General features: G+C 43.3%; 1 protein-coding gene across 2 annotated transcripts in view; it reads left to right on the forward strand.

Moving 5' to 3' along the window:
• The window catches only part of LOC126092384 (zinc finger MYND domain-containing protein 10), a 110656-nt gene that overhangs the window by 42022 nt on the left and 51831 nt on the right, over positions 1–16803 (forward strand). For both annotated transcript variants that reach the window (XM_049907948.1, XM_049907950.1), the window contains exon 4: positions 10283–10557. In XM_049907948.1, coding sequence (XP_049763905.1) covers positions 10283–10557 — 275 coding nt within the window. The remainder of the gene's footprint in view (positions 1–10282; positions 10558–16803) is intronic.

Here is a 16803-nt window from a genome sequence, read left to right on the forward strand (position 1 = left end):
AATCCTCTTGCCCTTAAACAAGTGTCCTATGGATTAATTCACTCATTTGCAATGTGAGATAAAAAAATTAGGGTGGGGCACCCACAGTGTACATGAACAGGACATTCAGGCTTCAAAAGAGAGTAGTTAGCTAATGGCTGATGTAAATATTTGCGTCCTGTACCGACTACTTTGAAAATTACAACTTACTGACTATGTATTCATTTTATGTCCTTAAGACTATTATATTTGTAAAAAGAGATTGCTAAACTGAGTGTAATGAGTAGGTGCATTCATAATGACAATACATGAGCCTGATGTGATTATCAGAGAGTACTAATAAATTTGAAACTGGCAGGCAGTTCTATAATAGGTTGCCAAATAATGTAAAAGCAATTCCATGGAAATCTTTTTAAAGGCAAATTGAAAACACTGTTAACTGAAAACTGTTTATACTCACTCAAATATTTCTGAGCTCCACTATCAACAATTCTAGTTTTGTATACCTCAGTCTACTAATGAGACAATTGAAAATCCAGGATGGAATGTAACAGCATTAAGAAAAGGAAAGCTGCTACTCACCATATAGGGGAGATGCTGAGTTGCAGATAGGAAAAGCAAAAAGACTGTCACAAATAAAGCTTTTGGCCACTAAGGCTTATTAATGATGGCAAATGTTTACATAATGTGCTACTTGTATATATTCATTATATGTATGGCATGATATTTTTGTAAAGGTACGAAAACTTGGTATAATGTCGACTTTATCCTGATGCCACATGTCCTTGACTTCCTCAGCCAGTTGGATGTATTTTTCAATTTTTTCTCCTGTTATCTTCTGTATATTTGTTGTATTGGATATGGATATTTTGATTACTTGTGTTAATTTCTTCTTTTTATTGGTGAGTATGATGTCAGGTTTGTTATGTGGTGGTGTTTTATCTGTTATAATGGTTCTGTTCCAGTATAATTTGTATTCATCATTCTCCAGTACATTTTGTGGTGCATATTTGTATGTGGGAACGTGTTGTTTTATTAGTTTATGTTGTACGGCAAGTTGTTGATGTATTATTTTTGCTACATTGTCATGTCTTCTGGTGTATTCTGTATCTGCTAGTATTGTACATCCGCTTGTGATGTGATCTACTGTTTCTATTTGTTGTTTGCAAAGTCTGCATTTATCTGTTGTGGTATTGGGATCTTTAATAATATGCTTGCTGTAGTATCTGGTGTTTATTGTTTGATCCCGTATTGCAATCATGAATCCTTCTGTCTCACTGTATATATTGCCTTTTCTTAGCCATGTGTTGGATGCGTCTTGATTGATGTGTGGCTGTGTTAGATGATACGGGTGCTTACCATGTAGTGTTTTCTTTTTCCAATTTACTTTCTTCATATCTGTTGATGTTATGTGATCTAAGGGGTTGTAGAAGTGGTTATGCAATTGCAGTGGTGTAGCCGATGTATTTGTATGAGTGATTGCTTTGTGTATTTTGCTAGTTTCTGCGCGTTCTAGAAAGAATTTTCTTAAATTGTCTACCTGTCCATAATGTAGGTTTTTTTATGTCGATGAATCCCCTTCCTCCTTCCTTTCTGCTTAATGTGAATCTTTCTGTTGCTGAATGTATGTGATGTATTCTATATTTGTGGCATTGTGATCGTGTAAGTGTATTGAGTGCTTCTAGGTCTGTGTCACTCCATTTCACTACTCCATATGAGTAGGTCAATATTGGTATAGCATAAGTATTTATAGCTTTTGTCTTGTTTCTTGCTGTCAATTCTGTTTTCAGTATTTTTGTTAGTCTTTGTCTATATTTTTCTTTTAGTTCTTCTTTAATATTTGTATTATCTATTCCTATTTTTTGTCTGTATCCTAGATATTTATAGGCATCTGTTTTTTCCATCGCTTCTATTAAGCCACTGAGGTTATTCAATATGTAATCTTCTTGTTTAGTGTGTTTTCCCTTGACTATGCTATTTTTCTTACATTTGTCTGTTCCAAAAGCCATATTTATATCATTGCTGAATACTTCTGTTATCTTTAGTAATTGGTTGAGTTGTTGATTTGTTGCTGCCAGTAGTTTTAGATCATCCACGTATAGCAAATGTGTGATTTTGTGTGGGCATGTTCCAGTAATATTATATCCATAATTTATATTATTTAGCATGTTGGATAGTGGGTTCAGGGCAAGGCAGAACCAGAAAGGACTTAATGAGTCTCCTTGGTATATTCCACACTTAATCTGTATTGGCTGTGATGTGATATTATTTGAATTTGGTTGGATATTATGTGTGGTTTTCCAATTTTTCATTACTATTGAGGGAATATAGAATAGTTGTAGGTAAACAACTAGAATTCTCTCAGATACAGATTTATTCACACTTAGCTTCTACACAAATACAAGTCCGGAGGCTAACTGCCTTTAGCGTCCAACATCCTGCCCAAGGCCCTCTCCTCAAAGATAGCACACTTCCGCACAGAACAAATATCAATATTTATGGCGCTCTACGCCACATAGCCCCCCCTCCCCCCTCACAGTATGGAATAGGTCCCTGTGAATGGGGGGGGGGGGGGGGGTGAGAAGTTGGGAAGGTAACGCACAGTTCTTCAGCGTCAGGCGGAAGCGGTCGACTGGTAGGAGACCGGGGGGTGAAACCCAGTACGTCGACGGTGAAGTCAGCAAGCGGCACTGGCGGCTGAAGACGACGTCCCGTCCTGGAGTGAAGGTGTAGCACTTCGTCAGCCGGCAGATGGAGAATCACCTTGCCAGAAGGCCTAACAAAGGCACGCAAATTGCCACTCGCAGCATTTCTGCTCAATTTAAAGCGGCGCACCATACGAGATTCTGCACTTCCTCCTTCAATATTGTCACACGCGAATACCACACACACCGTATCGCCATCTATGACAACAGATAATTTATGTCTGTCATCAGGGTGCACACGTGTTGTGAATTCTTGGATGGCACCTGTATGAGCAAAGGTAGGGAGGCAGGGAGGTATGGGAAAGCCATGGCAGGGCGAAGCATCTGCTAAGAGGGGGGTGGCAGGTTCACTGGACTGCGCAGGAGACAACCTGGGGCGATCAGCTGACAGACGAGGGAGCGTGACCGAAGGCAACGAGGAGCCAGCGTGGATTGAACGGCGTGACAAAGAGCTGTCACACGAAGATGGTAACACAATGGTAGAATCAGAGTGGTTGGCAGTTCAACTGCGAGGGCTGTGAGGAGTGAAGCCCCGAAAAGATTGGCCACTCGAATTAGATGAACGCGGAGAAGGAGCAGTGCTCGGCAGAGAAACACGCTGTGGAGAATCAATACCCAAATGCATGGTGTGGGAAGATGGACAGCTGCTCGAAGCAGGAGTGGGAGAAATAGGGGCAGAATCATGGAGGTTCACCTGAGGCTCAATGAAAGCTGGTTTCACTCGGTTGAGTGAGACCGTGGTTACAGAGTCTTTTATGAGGAGATCCATGTTATTCTCAGAGCGTTTGACAACCTTGTAAGGAACTGTGTAGGGCGACTGAAGCAGGGCTTTGACTGAGTCATCTCTGAGAAACACGTACTCACAAGAGTCTAGAGTGCGCGGTACGTACACGCGCGGAGGCGTATGAGCAGCCGGAGGTGGCGGCTGAATTTTGCTGCAGTGCAAGCGCACCCGCTCAAGAAGTGAAGGGAGTTCAGAGGGCCGTGGAAGTGGGGTCGGAGTGACTAATTCTCCAGGCAAAACCAGAGGTTGGCCATACACAAACTCGGCTACGGAACCTTTGAGGTCTTCCTTGAAAGTCGCACGAAGGCCAAGAAGCACGAAGGGCAGTGCCTCTGTCCATAGTGAGTCATGACAACGCAGGGCAGACTTTAAGGTGCGATGCCATCGTTCGACAAGCCCATTGCTTTGTGGGTGGTATGCAGAAGTATGAATTTTGACAATACCAAACATTTTACATAAGTCAGAGAAAACTGAAGACTCGAATTGTCGCCCCTGGTCAGTGGTGAGGTAAACAGGTGAGCCAAATCTAGAGATCCACGAATCTAAGAATGCTCGACTTACTGTCTCAGAGGTAATGTTCGGAATAGGCACAGCCTCAGCCCACCGAGTTGTCCTGTCAATAGCTGTAAACAAGTTACGGAAACCCTCGGAGGGGGGAAAGGGGCCTACAAGGTCGACATGAACATGGTGAAACCAGCCTGGTGGTTGGGCAAAACAGCCAAGGGGCGGAGAAGTGTGCCTGGAAACTTTGTTCTGTTGACACGCCATGCATGCCCTTGCCCAAGACCGACAGTCACGGTGCATGTCTCTCCAGACAAACCGTTCAGCTACCTGATGGGTGGAAGCTTTGACACCGGGGTGTGCTAATGTGTGTAGTTTGTCAAAGACCTGGCATTGAAGGGGCTTAGGAATGAATGGTCGCAACGTACCAGTCGATTCATCACACCACACTAAGTCAGATATGCCAGGGAAAGTAGAGCGTACCGGTTGGAGTGAGGAGCTGTGGTCTGAAATTAACTGCATGGTATCGGGGTCTGCCGATTGCAACCGAGGTAGGTCTGTTAAGTCAATTAAGGTTGTGACAGCACCAACACGCAAGAGAAAATCAGCGACTCCATTGTCCTCTCCTCGGATGTAGCGAATGTCATTTGTAAATTGCAAGATGTAATCGATGTGAAGAAAGCGTCGTGGGGGCGGATCAGCCGCAGGATTTTTTATGGCAGGAACCAACGGCTTGTAATCAGTGAGCACATAGAAATCTCGTCCCTCAACGTCAGTTCTGAAGTGTCTTATGGCCTCGTAAACTGCAAGTAATTCTCTGTCGAATGCTGAGTATTTCTTCTGCGTGTTGTTTAGCTTTTTTGAGAAAAACTGCAGGGGGGTCGTAACATTGTTGTATGTCTGACTCAGTACTGCGCCGATAGCATTGTCACTAGCGTCAGTAGTGATAAACATTGTGGCGTCTGCCCGAGGGTGAGCAATAGTGACAGCGGAGGCCAACAGCTGTTTGAGTTCATTAAATGCCTTGTCCATGTCTGGTGTCCATGGTATCTGGCGGGTGCCAGAAGTTTGTGGGCCAGCGAGAGCATCTGTGAGTGGAGCCTGCACCACAGAAGCGGGTGGCAAATGTTTACGGTAATAATTAACTGTTCCGATGAACCTGCGTAATTCCCTATAGGTCTGAGGGCGTAGCATCTCGAGAACAGGCTTTATCTTGTCCTGTGGTGGTGTCAGACCGTCCGATGACACAACATAACTTAGGAATGTGACGGATGACTGGTGCAATTGAGTCTTTTTATTGTTCAGTTCAATACCAGCGGCTGCTAAAATATCTGTCACGACTAGAACACGCTCCTCACTCTGTTCCAAAGTAGAAGCAAAAACCAATATGTCGTCCATGTATACGAAACAAAAGTCTAGATGGGATAAAGTTTGTTTGATGAACCGCTGCCACGTTTGGGGGGGCGTTTTTCAACCCAAACGGCATAAATTTGTATTGGAACAGCCCGAAGGGAGTGGTTATGGCAGTCTTTTCACTGTCCTCCGGAGCCATAGGAATCTGATGAAATGCGTGCTTACAGTCCAAAACAGAAAAGTACTTTGCACCTGCGAGCGCATGATTGAAGTCTGCGATGTGTGGGACCGGATATTTATCAATGATGGTGCAGGCATTTAAACGCCTATAGTCTCCGACCATACGCCAAGTACCGTCTTTCTTTTGGTCAAACAGGATAGGACTAGCCCAGCAACCGGAAGAAGGTTCAATTATTCCCTTTTGTAACACATCGTCCAATTGTTCTTTTGCAATTTTCATAAATTCCGGCTTGAGACAGCGTGGGCGTTGCGATATGGGCGGCCCAACGGTTAGACGTAACCGATGAACTGTGCCATTAGTGACTACTGCAATATGTGGCGCGGCACCACAGTCAGATGTCTGTGAAGCGGAGCAGGCAGTGGCTGCCAAGCTGTGGCGCTGAGGGCACGGAAGTACAGGTGTGCCACCCACTCGTAGGCTGCGTAAAGGCCACACACGTGTTAACATGGGCGAGGTTGGTACACTGGTTCTTGGTAGCAGGCCGAGCCGCTATGAGCGCTGTAGGCACGAGTGGGCGTGGCCTAACAGCAGATGGCCGTAGTTCATTGCCATGAGCTTGGCAAGTTAATTGTCCATTCGGAACGCAAGGAGCATGAGCACTCGGGCATACCCTATCATTACAAAAGGGGGTGCTGACACAGTTTACAGAGTTCACCACATTGTTGTTAATGTGCGCGGGCACGGGAACACCAGATTGGCATGGACTGACCTTGTCTGTAGCCGACGAGTCGTCTGCTTGTAGTACCACGAGGCGTTGTTGTGTGGAGGCCAACTCGTGGTGTATGTCGCGGAGATGCAGCAGCATTTCCATACGTTCCATCCACACTCCACTAGCCACTTGTTTGTCCAAGATGGCAGCTCCAAGGATAGGTTTACACACTTTTTAGCACAGCACACATGTTTGGTGTTAGCCGAACTGTCACTCGGCGACGCGAAAGGAATATGTTTGTAAGGGGGGGGGGGGGGGGGGGGGTAAAACACAGTATTTTACACAAAATCTAGTGACAACTGATAGTGCTTGAGGAACTCAATTCCGAGAATAGGTTCTTCAAGTGTTGACGCTAGAAACGTCCACTCCAGCTTGCACTCAGGCGAAAGTTTCACTGTATACAAAGTGGAACCCGAACACTGTAGGGTAGACAAGTTCACTGCACGAAGTACTGTTTTGTGTGGTTGCACTCTATTGGTTGCTAGGCAAACTGGCAGCAAAGAGACGTCTGCGCCAGTGTCTACCAGAAAACATACACCTGATCGTAAATCGCGAACATAGACTCGACCACACTTACTGTTATTGTCCGAAACGGAGTGCAACGTGGGATGGTGCCCGTTGTTTACATCGCAGGAGGTGGCACTGTAGCCTACCTGCGGTTGGAGTGACGGAGTATGTGCCCCAGAGTCTTCCACCGAGGCCGATGCACTGTCGTTGCGGGGAGTTGAAGGTGCAGGCAGGGCGGCTAGTTTAACAAACTTTTTATTAGCAGCACCAGACAAGGGCGTGGCATCAGAAAGCGTCTTAGTGCGGTCACGTCCAGAATGCAGTGCACGGAGCTCAAGTTGCCTGGCGGAGTATGCTCTGTCGGCGGCGCGTAAACGTTCATTTACTGGCCTGTCTTCATACGCAGAGATTGCAGTCTGGACAGGCAAAGGCAGCTTTTCAGTCCAGATTTCTGCAAGCGTGTCATCAGGCATAACTTGCTCATCGACGAGAAGACAGATGCACCGCCACAGCTGGGACGGAGACCTGTCGCCAAGACGCTCTTCGTAGATGAGCTGTCGCACATTTTCTCTCCTGGTTTTAGAGACGCGCTCCAGTATCGTCTGTTTCGCCACAGCATACTTCCCTGCTAGGGGGGGTGCTTTGACCAGATAGTAAATTAAATCAACGCGGTCATGTAGATGGTTCATGAGGCAGGCGAAGCGTGCGTCGTCGTCCAAAGCACAGACATTGAATGTTTGCTCAACCAGATTAAACCAGAACTCTGGGTAAGCGGGTTTGAAGTCTGGTAATTTCAGCAGATTCGGCGCTGCAGTCACTGCGGAGGTGCGCCTATTACTTCGGACGGAAGTAGAGCATGCAGAAGATTGCGAGTCCGAATTATTGGTGTCCCGTAATGCGGGAATCGCGAAATTCACTTGACGCCGGGGGGGGGGGGGGGGCGGCTGAGAAGCGATGGACGCTCGAACGGTATGAGGATCGTAGTCAAAATGTGAATTCTCATTGACGTGGTAGCTCGGAGAGAAGCCACAACTGCTGAAGTATGCCGGTGAATGTCCGTTATGCACACAGTATTCACTCGTCCGTGAGTGGTGGGGCTGGTTGTAGCTGTTGGAGTAATTACTGTCCAGCACAGAATTGTTGACTTGATTAGAAGCAACACAAGGATCCCACACACGTCCACTAGGATGCACACTCGGTGTGATATTTGCTGTTTGGCGAGCATTGAACACCTGTTGACTAGCCGGCGTGGAAGGATACACACGTGGCGGGAACTGATTCGAGTTTGAATTTACTACTGGATTTTCCAAAGTAGCAAAACCTCGCTCGACGCCACGAACTGTATTGAATTGTGCGTTCGACACAGGAGTAGGAATGTTCCGACCAACACTCTGTGGAGAACACGTAGGAAGGTCCAGGCTAACAAAGCCAGAGTCCACGACCATTGGTGGTTGGAAGGAACTGGCGGCACTCGATGAATTCCACTGCATGTTGTGGCTGAAGAATTCCGAAGACTCTTGCAGCATGTCCACTACGACGGCAGGAGTGCTGGAGAGATGTTGCTGGAATCCGGGCGGCGGTGAATGCTTGAAAGGCCATTGTCTGGAGCTGAACAAAGGCCCTCGCGATCGCGGAGAAACCCGACGTGATAGGCGCGTAAATAACCTTCGGGCGGTAACTTGGACGCATATTACACAAAAACAGGGTCACCAGTGAGGGAATAAAGAATAGTTGTAGGTAAACAACTAGAATTCTCTCAGATACAGATTTATTCACACTTAGCTTCCACACAGATACAAGTCCGGAGGCTAACTGCCTTTAGCGTCCAACATCCTGCCCAAAGCCCTCTCCTCAAAGATAGCACACTTCCGCACAGAACAAATATCGATATTTATGGCGCTCTACGCCACACTATGTTTAGGAACTGTATCAATTTAGAATCTACTTTGTATATTTCCAATATTTGTAGTAACCATGAGTGGGGTACACTATCAAAAGCTTTTTGGTAATCAATGTATGCGTAGTGTAGCGACCTTTGTTTAGTTTTAGCTTGATATATCATCTCTGCATCTATTATCAGTTGCTCTTTACATCCTCGTGCTCCTTTGCAGCAGCCTTTTTGTTCTTCATTTATAATTTTGTTCTGTGTTGTATGTGTAATTAATTTCTGTGTAATGACTGAAGTTAATATTTTGTATATTGTTGGTAGGCAGGTTATGGGGCAATATTTTCTGGGTTTGCTGTGACTGCTTGATCTTTAGGTTTCAGATAAGTTATTCCTTGTGTAAGTGTATCAGGGAATGTGTATGGGTCTGCAATGTAACATAATTTATTTAGATGTGAATGTGTTGAGGTGAACTTCTTTAGCCAGAAAATTGCTATTTTATCTTTTCCAGGGGCTTTCCAATTGTGCGTAGAATTAATTGCTCAGGTGACTTCATGTTGCAAAATTATCACTTCAGGCATTTGTGGTGTCATCTTGTATGTGTCTGTTTCTGCTTGTATCCACCGTGCATGTCTGATGTTGTACCGGGTTTGACCACATGTTGCTGCAGAAGTGTTCTATGTCTGTTGTGTTTGGTGAATTGTCTATTTTAATGTGTGTGTTGTCTATTGTCTGGTAAAATTTGTTTTGGTTTGTGTTGAATGTTTGGTTTCGTTTCCTTCTAAGTCGTTTGACCAATGCTTGTAATTTCTGCTACTTTTCACCTAATTGCTCTATCGCTTCTTGTTGTGAGATTTTACCTAACCTTTATTGTTTTTTGTCTGATATTTCATTTCTTATAAATTGTGTTAGCTGTCCGATGTCTTTTCTCAGTTTTTCTATTCTGATCTGTAGCCTGTGTTGCCATGCTGTGTGTTGGTTGGTTCTGATCTCTGCCTAGTGTGTATATTTAGTGTAGTGAGTGCTCCTATATAAATTATTATTATTATTATTATTATTATTATTCAGTGGTAATAAAAAAGTCTGTCAAAAGCCTTCTGAAAGGAAACGAGCATGGAATCAGTCCGGTCGCCAGTATAAGTGTTTTTGGAACTCTTCCTACAGAGGAGATTTTTGTTCTCCATAAATTTCTGAACATGCAGGTATAAAAGATGTTCCAAAATTCTACAATAGACAGATGTCTTGGACTTTTCAGTAAAAAACTGAAAAGTTATATTGTGGTTTCCATATTTTATTCTCTATAATAATGCTTCAGGTATGTGTCATTAACTTTCAGTACTTTTTCTGTATATTCACAAATCTTTGATAAAGCATGTCCCTCCTACTACTAAGTAAGTTTCATGTTTCAAGCCTTATTTCTTCTCGCCTATTTTAAACATTTAGTCCAGAAAGGATATTTACCCATCCTCATTGTTAGTCTCCAACAAGTTTGAGCTAAATTATCTCTGATAAAAATAATATTGCTGGTGACTTTTTATTAGTCTTTAGTTACTTTTAGTAACAAATTTTGATAATGTGATGTCTAAAAACTGAAAAATATAATATATTTAAATTTCAGTTATTCCATGAGGCTTCAATAATTGGCTTATTAGAAACAATTCTGTATCACACAGACAGCTGTGTGGCTTTAGAAGACAGCTGCATTGATTTAATTGATTACTGCATATGTTCAATTGTGTGCCTCAACACTGTAAAGGATTTTTTCCCATCTGCCAGAGAAATACTGACAAAAAGTAATGCAGAGGAATTAAAAACCCAAAAGAAAGAACTAGCATTTGAGATAGGATTACGATGTATTTCCATACTTCGATACATAATTGAAAATCTAGACAGGTACGTAAATGTACATATTGTTAGTCAGCTGACTTCGGTATTAATTAATGAAATGTCCAATATCTAACAGTGTAAAACAACATTATTTTTTATTGTAAATAACACAGCCAGATGTACTGCGCACCATATCATAGCATGGGAACAATCATTTATAGGCTTGAGAACTATAAATTGCATACGTAAATTTTTTAATTTCAAATAAAGAACGTGGAGTGTGCAGTTTTTCCCAACTGTGATTCATATTTCAAGGAGCCTTATTTGATTTCTTTAAAAATTCCATCATATTTACTGCAATACTTTTAAACATTTTAGATGTAATCAATATGGCAAATAAACAATAGGAGGAGTAAAGGTAACAAGTAAGTTAGTGGCTGACAATGGTGGATTTGGATGTCACTGGGCAGGAGAAAAAAAGAGGCAACTGGCTGGACAGTTGGCTCCTTGAGCCTTAGCAACAGTCACTGAGATGCTACCCAGCATTTATAAAGACTTCTGAGCCAGTACAGTACAACTACATAAGTATATAGTCAACATAATGTGGCATAACTTTTCGATTGGTTTTGTTAGATGACTGTGGTTCATTTACATGAGGCTGCCACGTAGTTGTACTTCTTATATTAAGTGGTTCTGTTAAGACCGAAACCCATTGGCTAATACGCAATGTGTAATTTATCGGTATGTTTCTTAATATAAGACCAGACGGGTATGCATTTGTGTAGCCCTGCAGTGTCCTTAAATTTGTATATGACTTTTGGTAGGTTTTATATGTGACCAGACAGATGTGTATTTGTGTAACTTGGCAGTCCCAGAAAATTTGCATTTCTTTTCGGTATGTTTTATATGTAACCAGGCAGATGTGCATTTGATATGACCGGAAAAATCTGCACTCATATTCAAGGTGTGTTTTATTGGTATTTTTATATATGACCAGATGGGTATGCACTGTATAACCATGCAATGTTCTTAAAATTTGTATATACTCTTTGTAGATTTTATATATCATCAGACTGATGTACTGTGTATAACCCTGCAGATCCCATAAAATATCTATGTATGATCGTATCTTATTATGTACAGGACCAGACGGATGTACATTTTTGTAATTCCGCAGTTCTTATGAAATGTGCATTTGCTTTTCGATGTGTCGTATGTGTGACCAGGCAGATGTGCAATTGTGTAGGTCTGCAGCTTTCATAAGTTTCGTATATGTTTACGTGATACAGTAATCTCTAGAATTATGTACAAGCCCTAATGACGCAGTGTTACCACACACGCAGAGCCTGTTATGACGCAAGCTGTGATATTCATTGGCGCCTCTTCTGCTAGTGCCATCTAGCGATGCGGCCTGTAGTGTAAGAACAGAGACGGAGTTGCGGTAGTACCTAGCTTGCGCTTGTATGTGTTGGAGACATTTAACATTTATAATGTCATCTCTCTTGGACACCTATGTGCTACTTATGACAATTTTGTAAGGCCTGTGTGTTATAGGCAACTATTAATATCATCATTGTTTGCATTGATGTTATAACCTGTATGTGGCCTAAGGTATGTAACTAAATTTTTTATATAAGTGGGATCCGAGCCCACTTTTATAGTGTATTCTGTCCTCCCTAGATCCGATGATGGCGGCTTTAGTTTCGCCTAAACCGGTAATCATGGAATAAAAAGAATTCCTGTGATCTTGGCTACCAGTTTATTGTTTTACAAGCCACAATGTTCTCAGAGAACGCTCGTCCTCACAGATTGGACACAGAAAAGGTTAAAATGATATTAGTAAACTGGAAGAGCAACCAAGGAAAGGTCCCAGAGTTAGTATTGCTTATTGAAGGTTATAATGTCCAGATAGTTGGTTGAAACTAGAAGTGAATAACAATGAAACCCCAAGTTTAGATTGGAATATTTATTGTAAGCATAGGTTAGCCACCAATGGTGACAGCTATTTATTGCAGTAAATGACATGTTGCGGCCCATTGATGGTCAAACCCGGGACTCCAGTTGGCACAGCTGAAGCCGTATTTTGTCAGGAGGCCAAGCAAGTTCTGTAGCATCAAGGGGTAGTGCAGAGTGATACAGTAGTATACAGAAGCGTTTCTTTATTCACATAATTTACAGTACTTCGATGGGTGCAGCGTAGTGTCGGCGTGCCGCCCGCAGTGTTGTTCCATGAGTCCAGCCAACTCAGCAACTCCTGGTATGCCGATGATGCTGCTCTGTCATCAAGGCCACGCTCTGCCCAGTGACTGCCCACCGAGGCGTCGTGTCTCGTGCTCTGTAGCTGCCCACCATTCTGGAGACTGTTACATTCCCTTGTCCCCACCACCCTCCGCCCTGTCTGACCATGGAATGAAGGTGGTTGTACTGGTCACCCGTGGCCCTCAGCCGCTGCTACTCCCAGGACAGGACCGGACTCGAACCCGCGCCCTCCTGGATGCGGTGCTGCAACTTGCTGCTAGTGGTGCTTGCCAGATGGCAACACCTTCCGCCATCTCCAGTACTGCCATGCCTCCCATAGCGCATGCCTCGCCTGGACCCCAGTACGCCAGGCGGGAAGCAAACATGGCCCGTCCAGGATGCCACTGCCGACTGCTGTCATTGCCCTCCTTCAGGCAGATTGTGCAATCTCCAAGTACCTGGCTGCCATTCCATCCCACCTCGGTGGTGTGTCCCCAGAGGCGGAATACAGCTCAAACAAGTACATAGAAGAAAAGTACATATTTACTCAGAATATTTACAACATTGCTGCCAGACTGGCCGCTATAAGCATAGACCAGCACAGGTCCGACTTGACTCTCGACTGACCTGGCACACCCCTCAAGCTAAAAGTGCCTGACTATTTATACTGCTTTTCCCCTCACTTCTGGCGTAGTGTCACAGAGAGACAGAAACTATGGCAGGGGTAAATTCCCATACGTCAGCCACTTACACATCGCCACTCCCGGCTCGGCCAACTGCCTCACCTCATACATCTCAATAACTTAAAGCAACACTGCAGTTCCCTGCCTCGCTGTTACTGCACTCCAAAAACATTGTACGTGCAATACACCACTGCAGCTCCATGCCATGTTTACTCTGCCTGGCCTACTGGCTGCCGACTATTACCACAAACTGCCAGCGGCCATAGACTTCATCGCCCAACTGCGCCTTTACTGAATTTTAACAGACTTCCCCTTTCCTATGGCTAAGACTAATATTAGTGCAGCCCACATCATAATATCTAGTGATGTTATCGTGGATCCTGATTGTAAATTACTTTGATTTAAAAATTATCATCATTAACGGAAGAAAAAACTAACATTTCAAAGTAATGTATAACATTCCAAAATTTGTGCAAAATCTGAGGAATTTGAAGCTGCCCAAGCAAAATTATGGAATTTCTCTAAATATTTTTCTCTTCTTCAGCTTGCATCAACTACATGAGACTCACACCAGAACTGTTACTGAGCAGACTCCACCTATTGCTATCATCACACACAATACAAGGCATCATATTCACTCTACTGCCGACCTCTGAATGTCTTCAAAGCTCGCAGACTAGTGCCGGACAAGTATGCTGCAGCCAAGAAAGAATTTGATGATTTATTGCCCACAGATGTAATTCACTATATGTAATTCACTATTTTGACAGTTCTGGGACATGGCCTATACACCTCGTAACAAAGAAAGACAGATTAGGGAGACCATGTAGTGACCAACACCTAACAACCAAGATTTCACCAATTTGAGCAGGTGTGAGTATTCAGTCTAATTTATTTAAGATAGCATGCCCTGTGGAACTCATGGACTTAAAACTGCTGCCAACACTCCCTTTAGACTGTTTAAATTTTATATATGTCATTTGGTGTCAAGAACACAGTTCAAACACAGCAGTGCTTTGTGACCTAGGAGCCACACTGTCTGTCTATCTGTTTTTGTATATTTGTGCAGACGTCCTTAGGAAATGAAAATTATTTGCAGTTAGTTTTTGGAGTAACAATTTATGATTAATAAGGGCAAATGCATGTTCCAACAGAGGAAGGTAGCATTCATAGGACATTCAGAAAATGCCATTCTCTGGGAATGGTAAATTTTTATACACACCATCTACATCATGCTGCAGCCAAACAAGTGACTTTCACCAACACACTATCTGGACCAAATTCAAATGGATGAAGCCCGCTTACTTGGACCATAGAGTTGCAACAACTTATGACAAAGTAAGAGCCAAATTAAGTAACATCATGCTGTCAGTGCCCCCTGTCCATTCTGCAACCTTTGCCATTGTGGTAGATGGTAATTAAGTAGTAATTGACCCAGTGCTTCATCAACAAATCCAGGATCCGTGGCAGCTGCTTAGATTCTTCTCCCAGCAGTTGACATCCTCACAAATTAAGTGGGGTGCTTACAACAGGAAAACATTAGCCACGTATGGGGTTATCAAGTACTTTAGTTTGTACATGGACACATAACTATTCACAGTGTTTACTGACCATAAACCTATTTCATTTGCATTTACAATGCCGTTTGAATCCTTTTGACCTAAGGTTGTTCTAACAACTGTATTTTATCTGCCAATTTACAACAGACATTCGTAACATAAGGGAGCAGCAATGTGGTGGCAAATAATTATTTCTCTCGAATCAGTGCTGTATCTGCAGACATAACCTACAAACTGCTGGCAGTAGCATAGGCGATTGTAACATGACGTACAGTAGAGAGCTTAGAGGTGATTGGTTTTAGTTGTGCATGGCAGTTGGTTTATGCACACCATAGTACAGGTACCAGCTAGTGTGGCAGTGACACTTCACTGGGCGCACGGTAGTCCCCATGAGGCACTGAGTGCATGCAGACCTTTCAAAATATGCAACGGCCCAGACTTTGTCACATCTGCTCTAGCAGCATGCACAAAGCTTTGTATATGTATGTGGACTTGTGGCATAAATCATATTACAGAAAAGTATGATGCATGAACCTCTAATGCAGAGGGAGACTATTCAGTTGGTATACAGATCGACTGTGCAAGTGATACGTGTAATTGGTTATAGAGCTGATAAGGTGTCTGTAACAGATTATCTTTCTCAGGGAGTCACACCTAGTGATTACGTGGCTGGCGACCACGAGGCTTCCACTTGCTTATGCCAGGCTCCTCACTTTTATCTTTCCTATCTGGCCACCCTCGGACAGCTCTTGTTCTCTTCCAACCCTGACACTATCAGGTTACGAGAGCTAGGGGTCTTTCCTTTTCCAACCTATACTTCTCATGCAGCGTCTGACCCGGAGCGGGCGGCTGCAAAAGGTGTCTGTATACCATGTTAGGTGTGGCCTCCTGAACTGCGGAAGGCAACAGAACACCACCGCAGATTATCTTCCCTGCATAATGCAGTCTCCATTTTATGCACAAAAATGGCTTCCTCTCATGTTAAATCAGTGTCCGGAGGTAAAATAGTCCCTCATTCGGATTTCCGGGGGGACAACTTGAAATGCGGCAAAAAATCAAAATGAGAATTGGTACCTGGAATGTTAGAACTCTGTTACAAGCAGGAAAACTAGAAAACCTTAAAAGAGAGATGGAAAAGAAGCATATGGACCTCATAGGAGTTTCTGAGGTAAGATGGAATGGACATGGAGAGTTGTAGTCAGATGAATATGTGTTGTACCCCTCAGGAGGAGAAGTAAAAGGAATGAATGGAGTAGGAATGATTATGACAAAGGAATTGGCTAAATGTGTGGAATATGTAGACTATGCAAATGACTGGGTTATTGGTGTAAGGCTGAAAGGAGCACAAAAAGATTTACTGATTGTCCAGGTGTATATGCCAACTTCAGAACATCATGACCAAATTGTAGAGGAAACGTACAATGTAATAGAGAGAATAATGGATGAAAATTAAAAATGCTGCAGAATAGTAATGGGAGACTGGAACGCCATTGTGGGAAAAGGGAAACATAATAGGCAGTCATGGTCTTGGAAAGAGAAATGATAGAGGTGAATGGCTAATTGACTTCTGCAGGGAAAGGCAGCTGATAGCGGCAAACACATGGTTCAAGAACCACAAGAGGAGGCTCTACACTTGGAAATCACAAGGGGATAAATACAGAAACCATGTAGATTTTATACTGGTAGAAGAAAGATACAGAAATGGAATCAAGAAGGTGCACACATTACCAGGTGCAGATATTAATAGTGACCACAACTTACTTATGGCAGAAATAGAAATAAAAATGAAAAAACTGAAGACGGTGACCATGGTGAAGAAGTCGGATCAAGAG

This window comes from Schistocerca cancellata, chromosome 7 (genome assembly GCF_023864275.1).
Source record: "Schistocerca cancellata isolate TAMUIC-IGC-003103 chromosome 7, iqSchCanc2.1, whole genome shotgun sequence".
Lineage (NCBI taxonomy): Eukaryota > Metazoa > Arthropoda > Insecta > Orthoptera > Acrididae > Schistocerca > Schistocerca cancellata.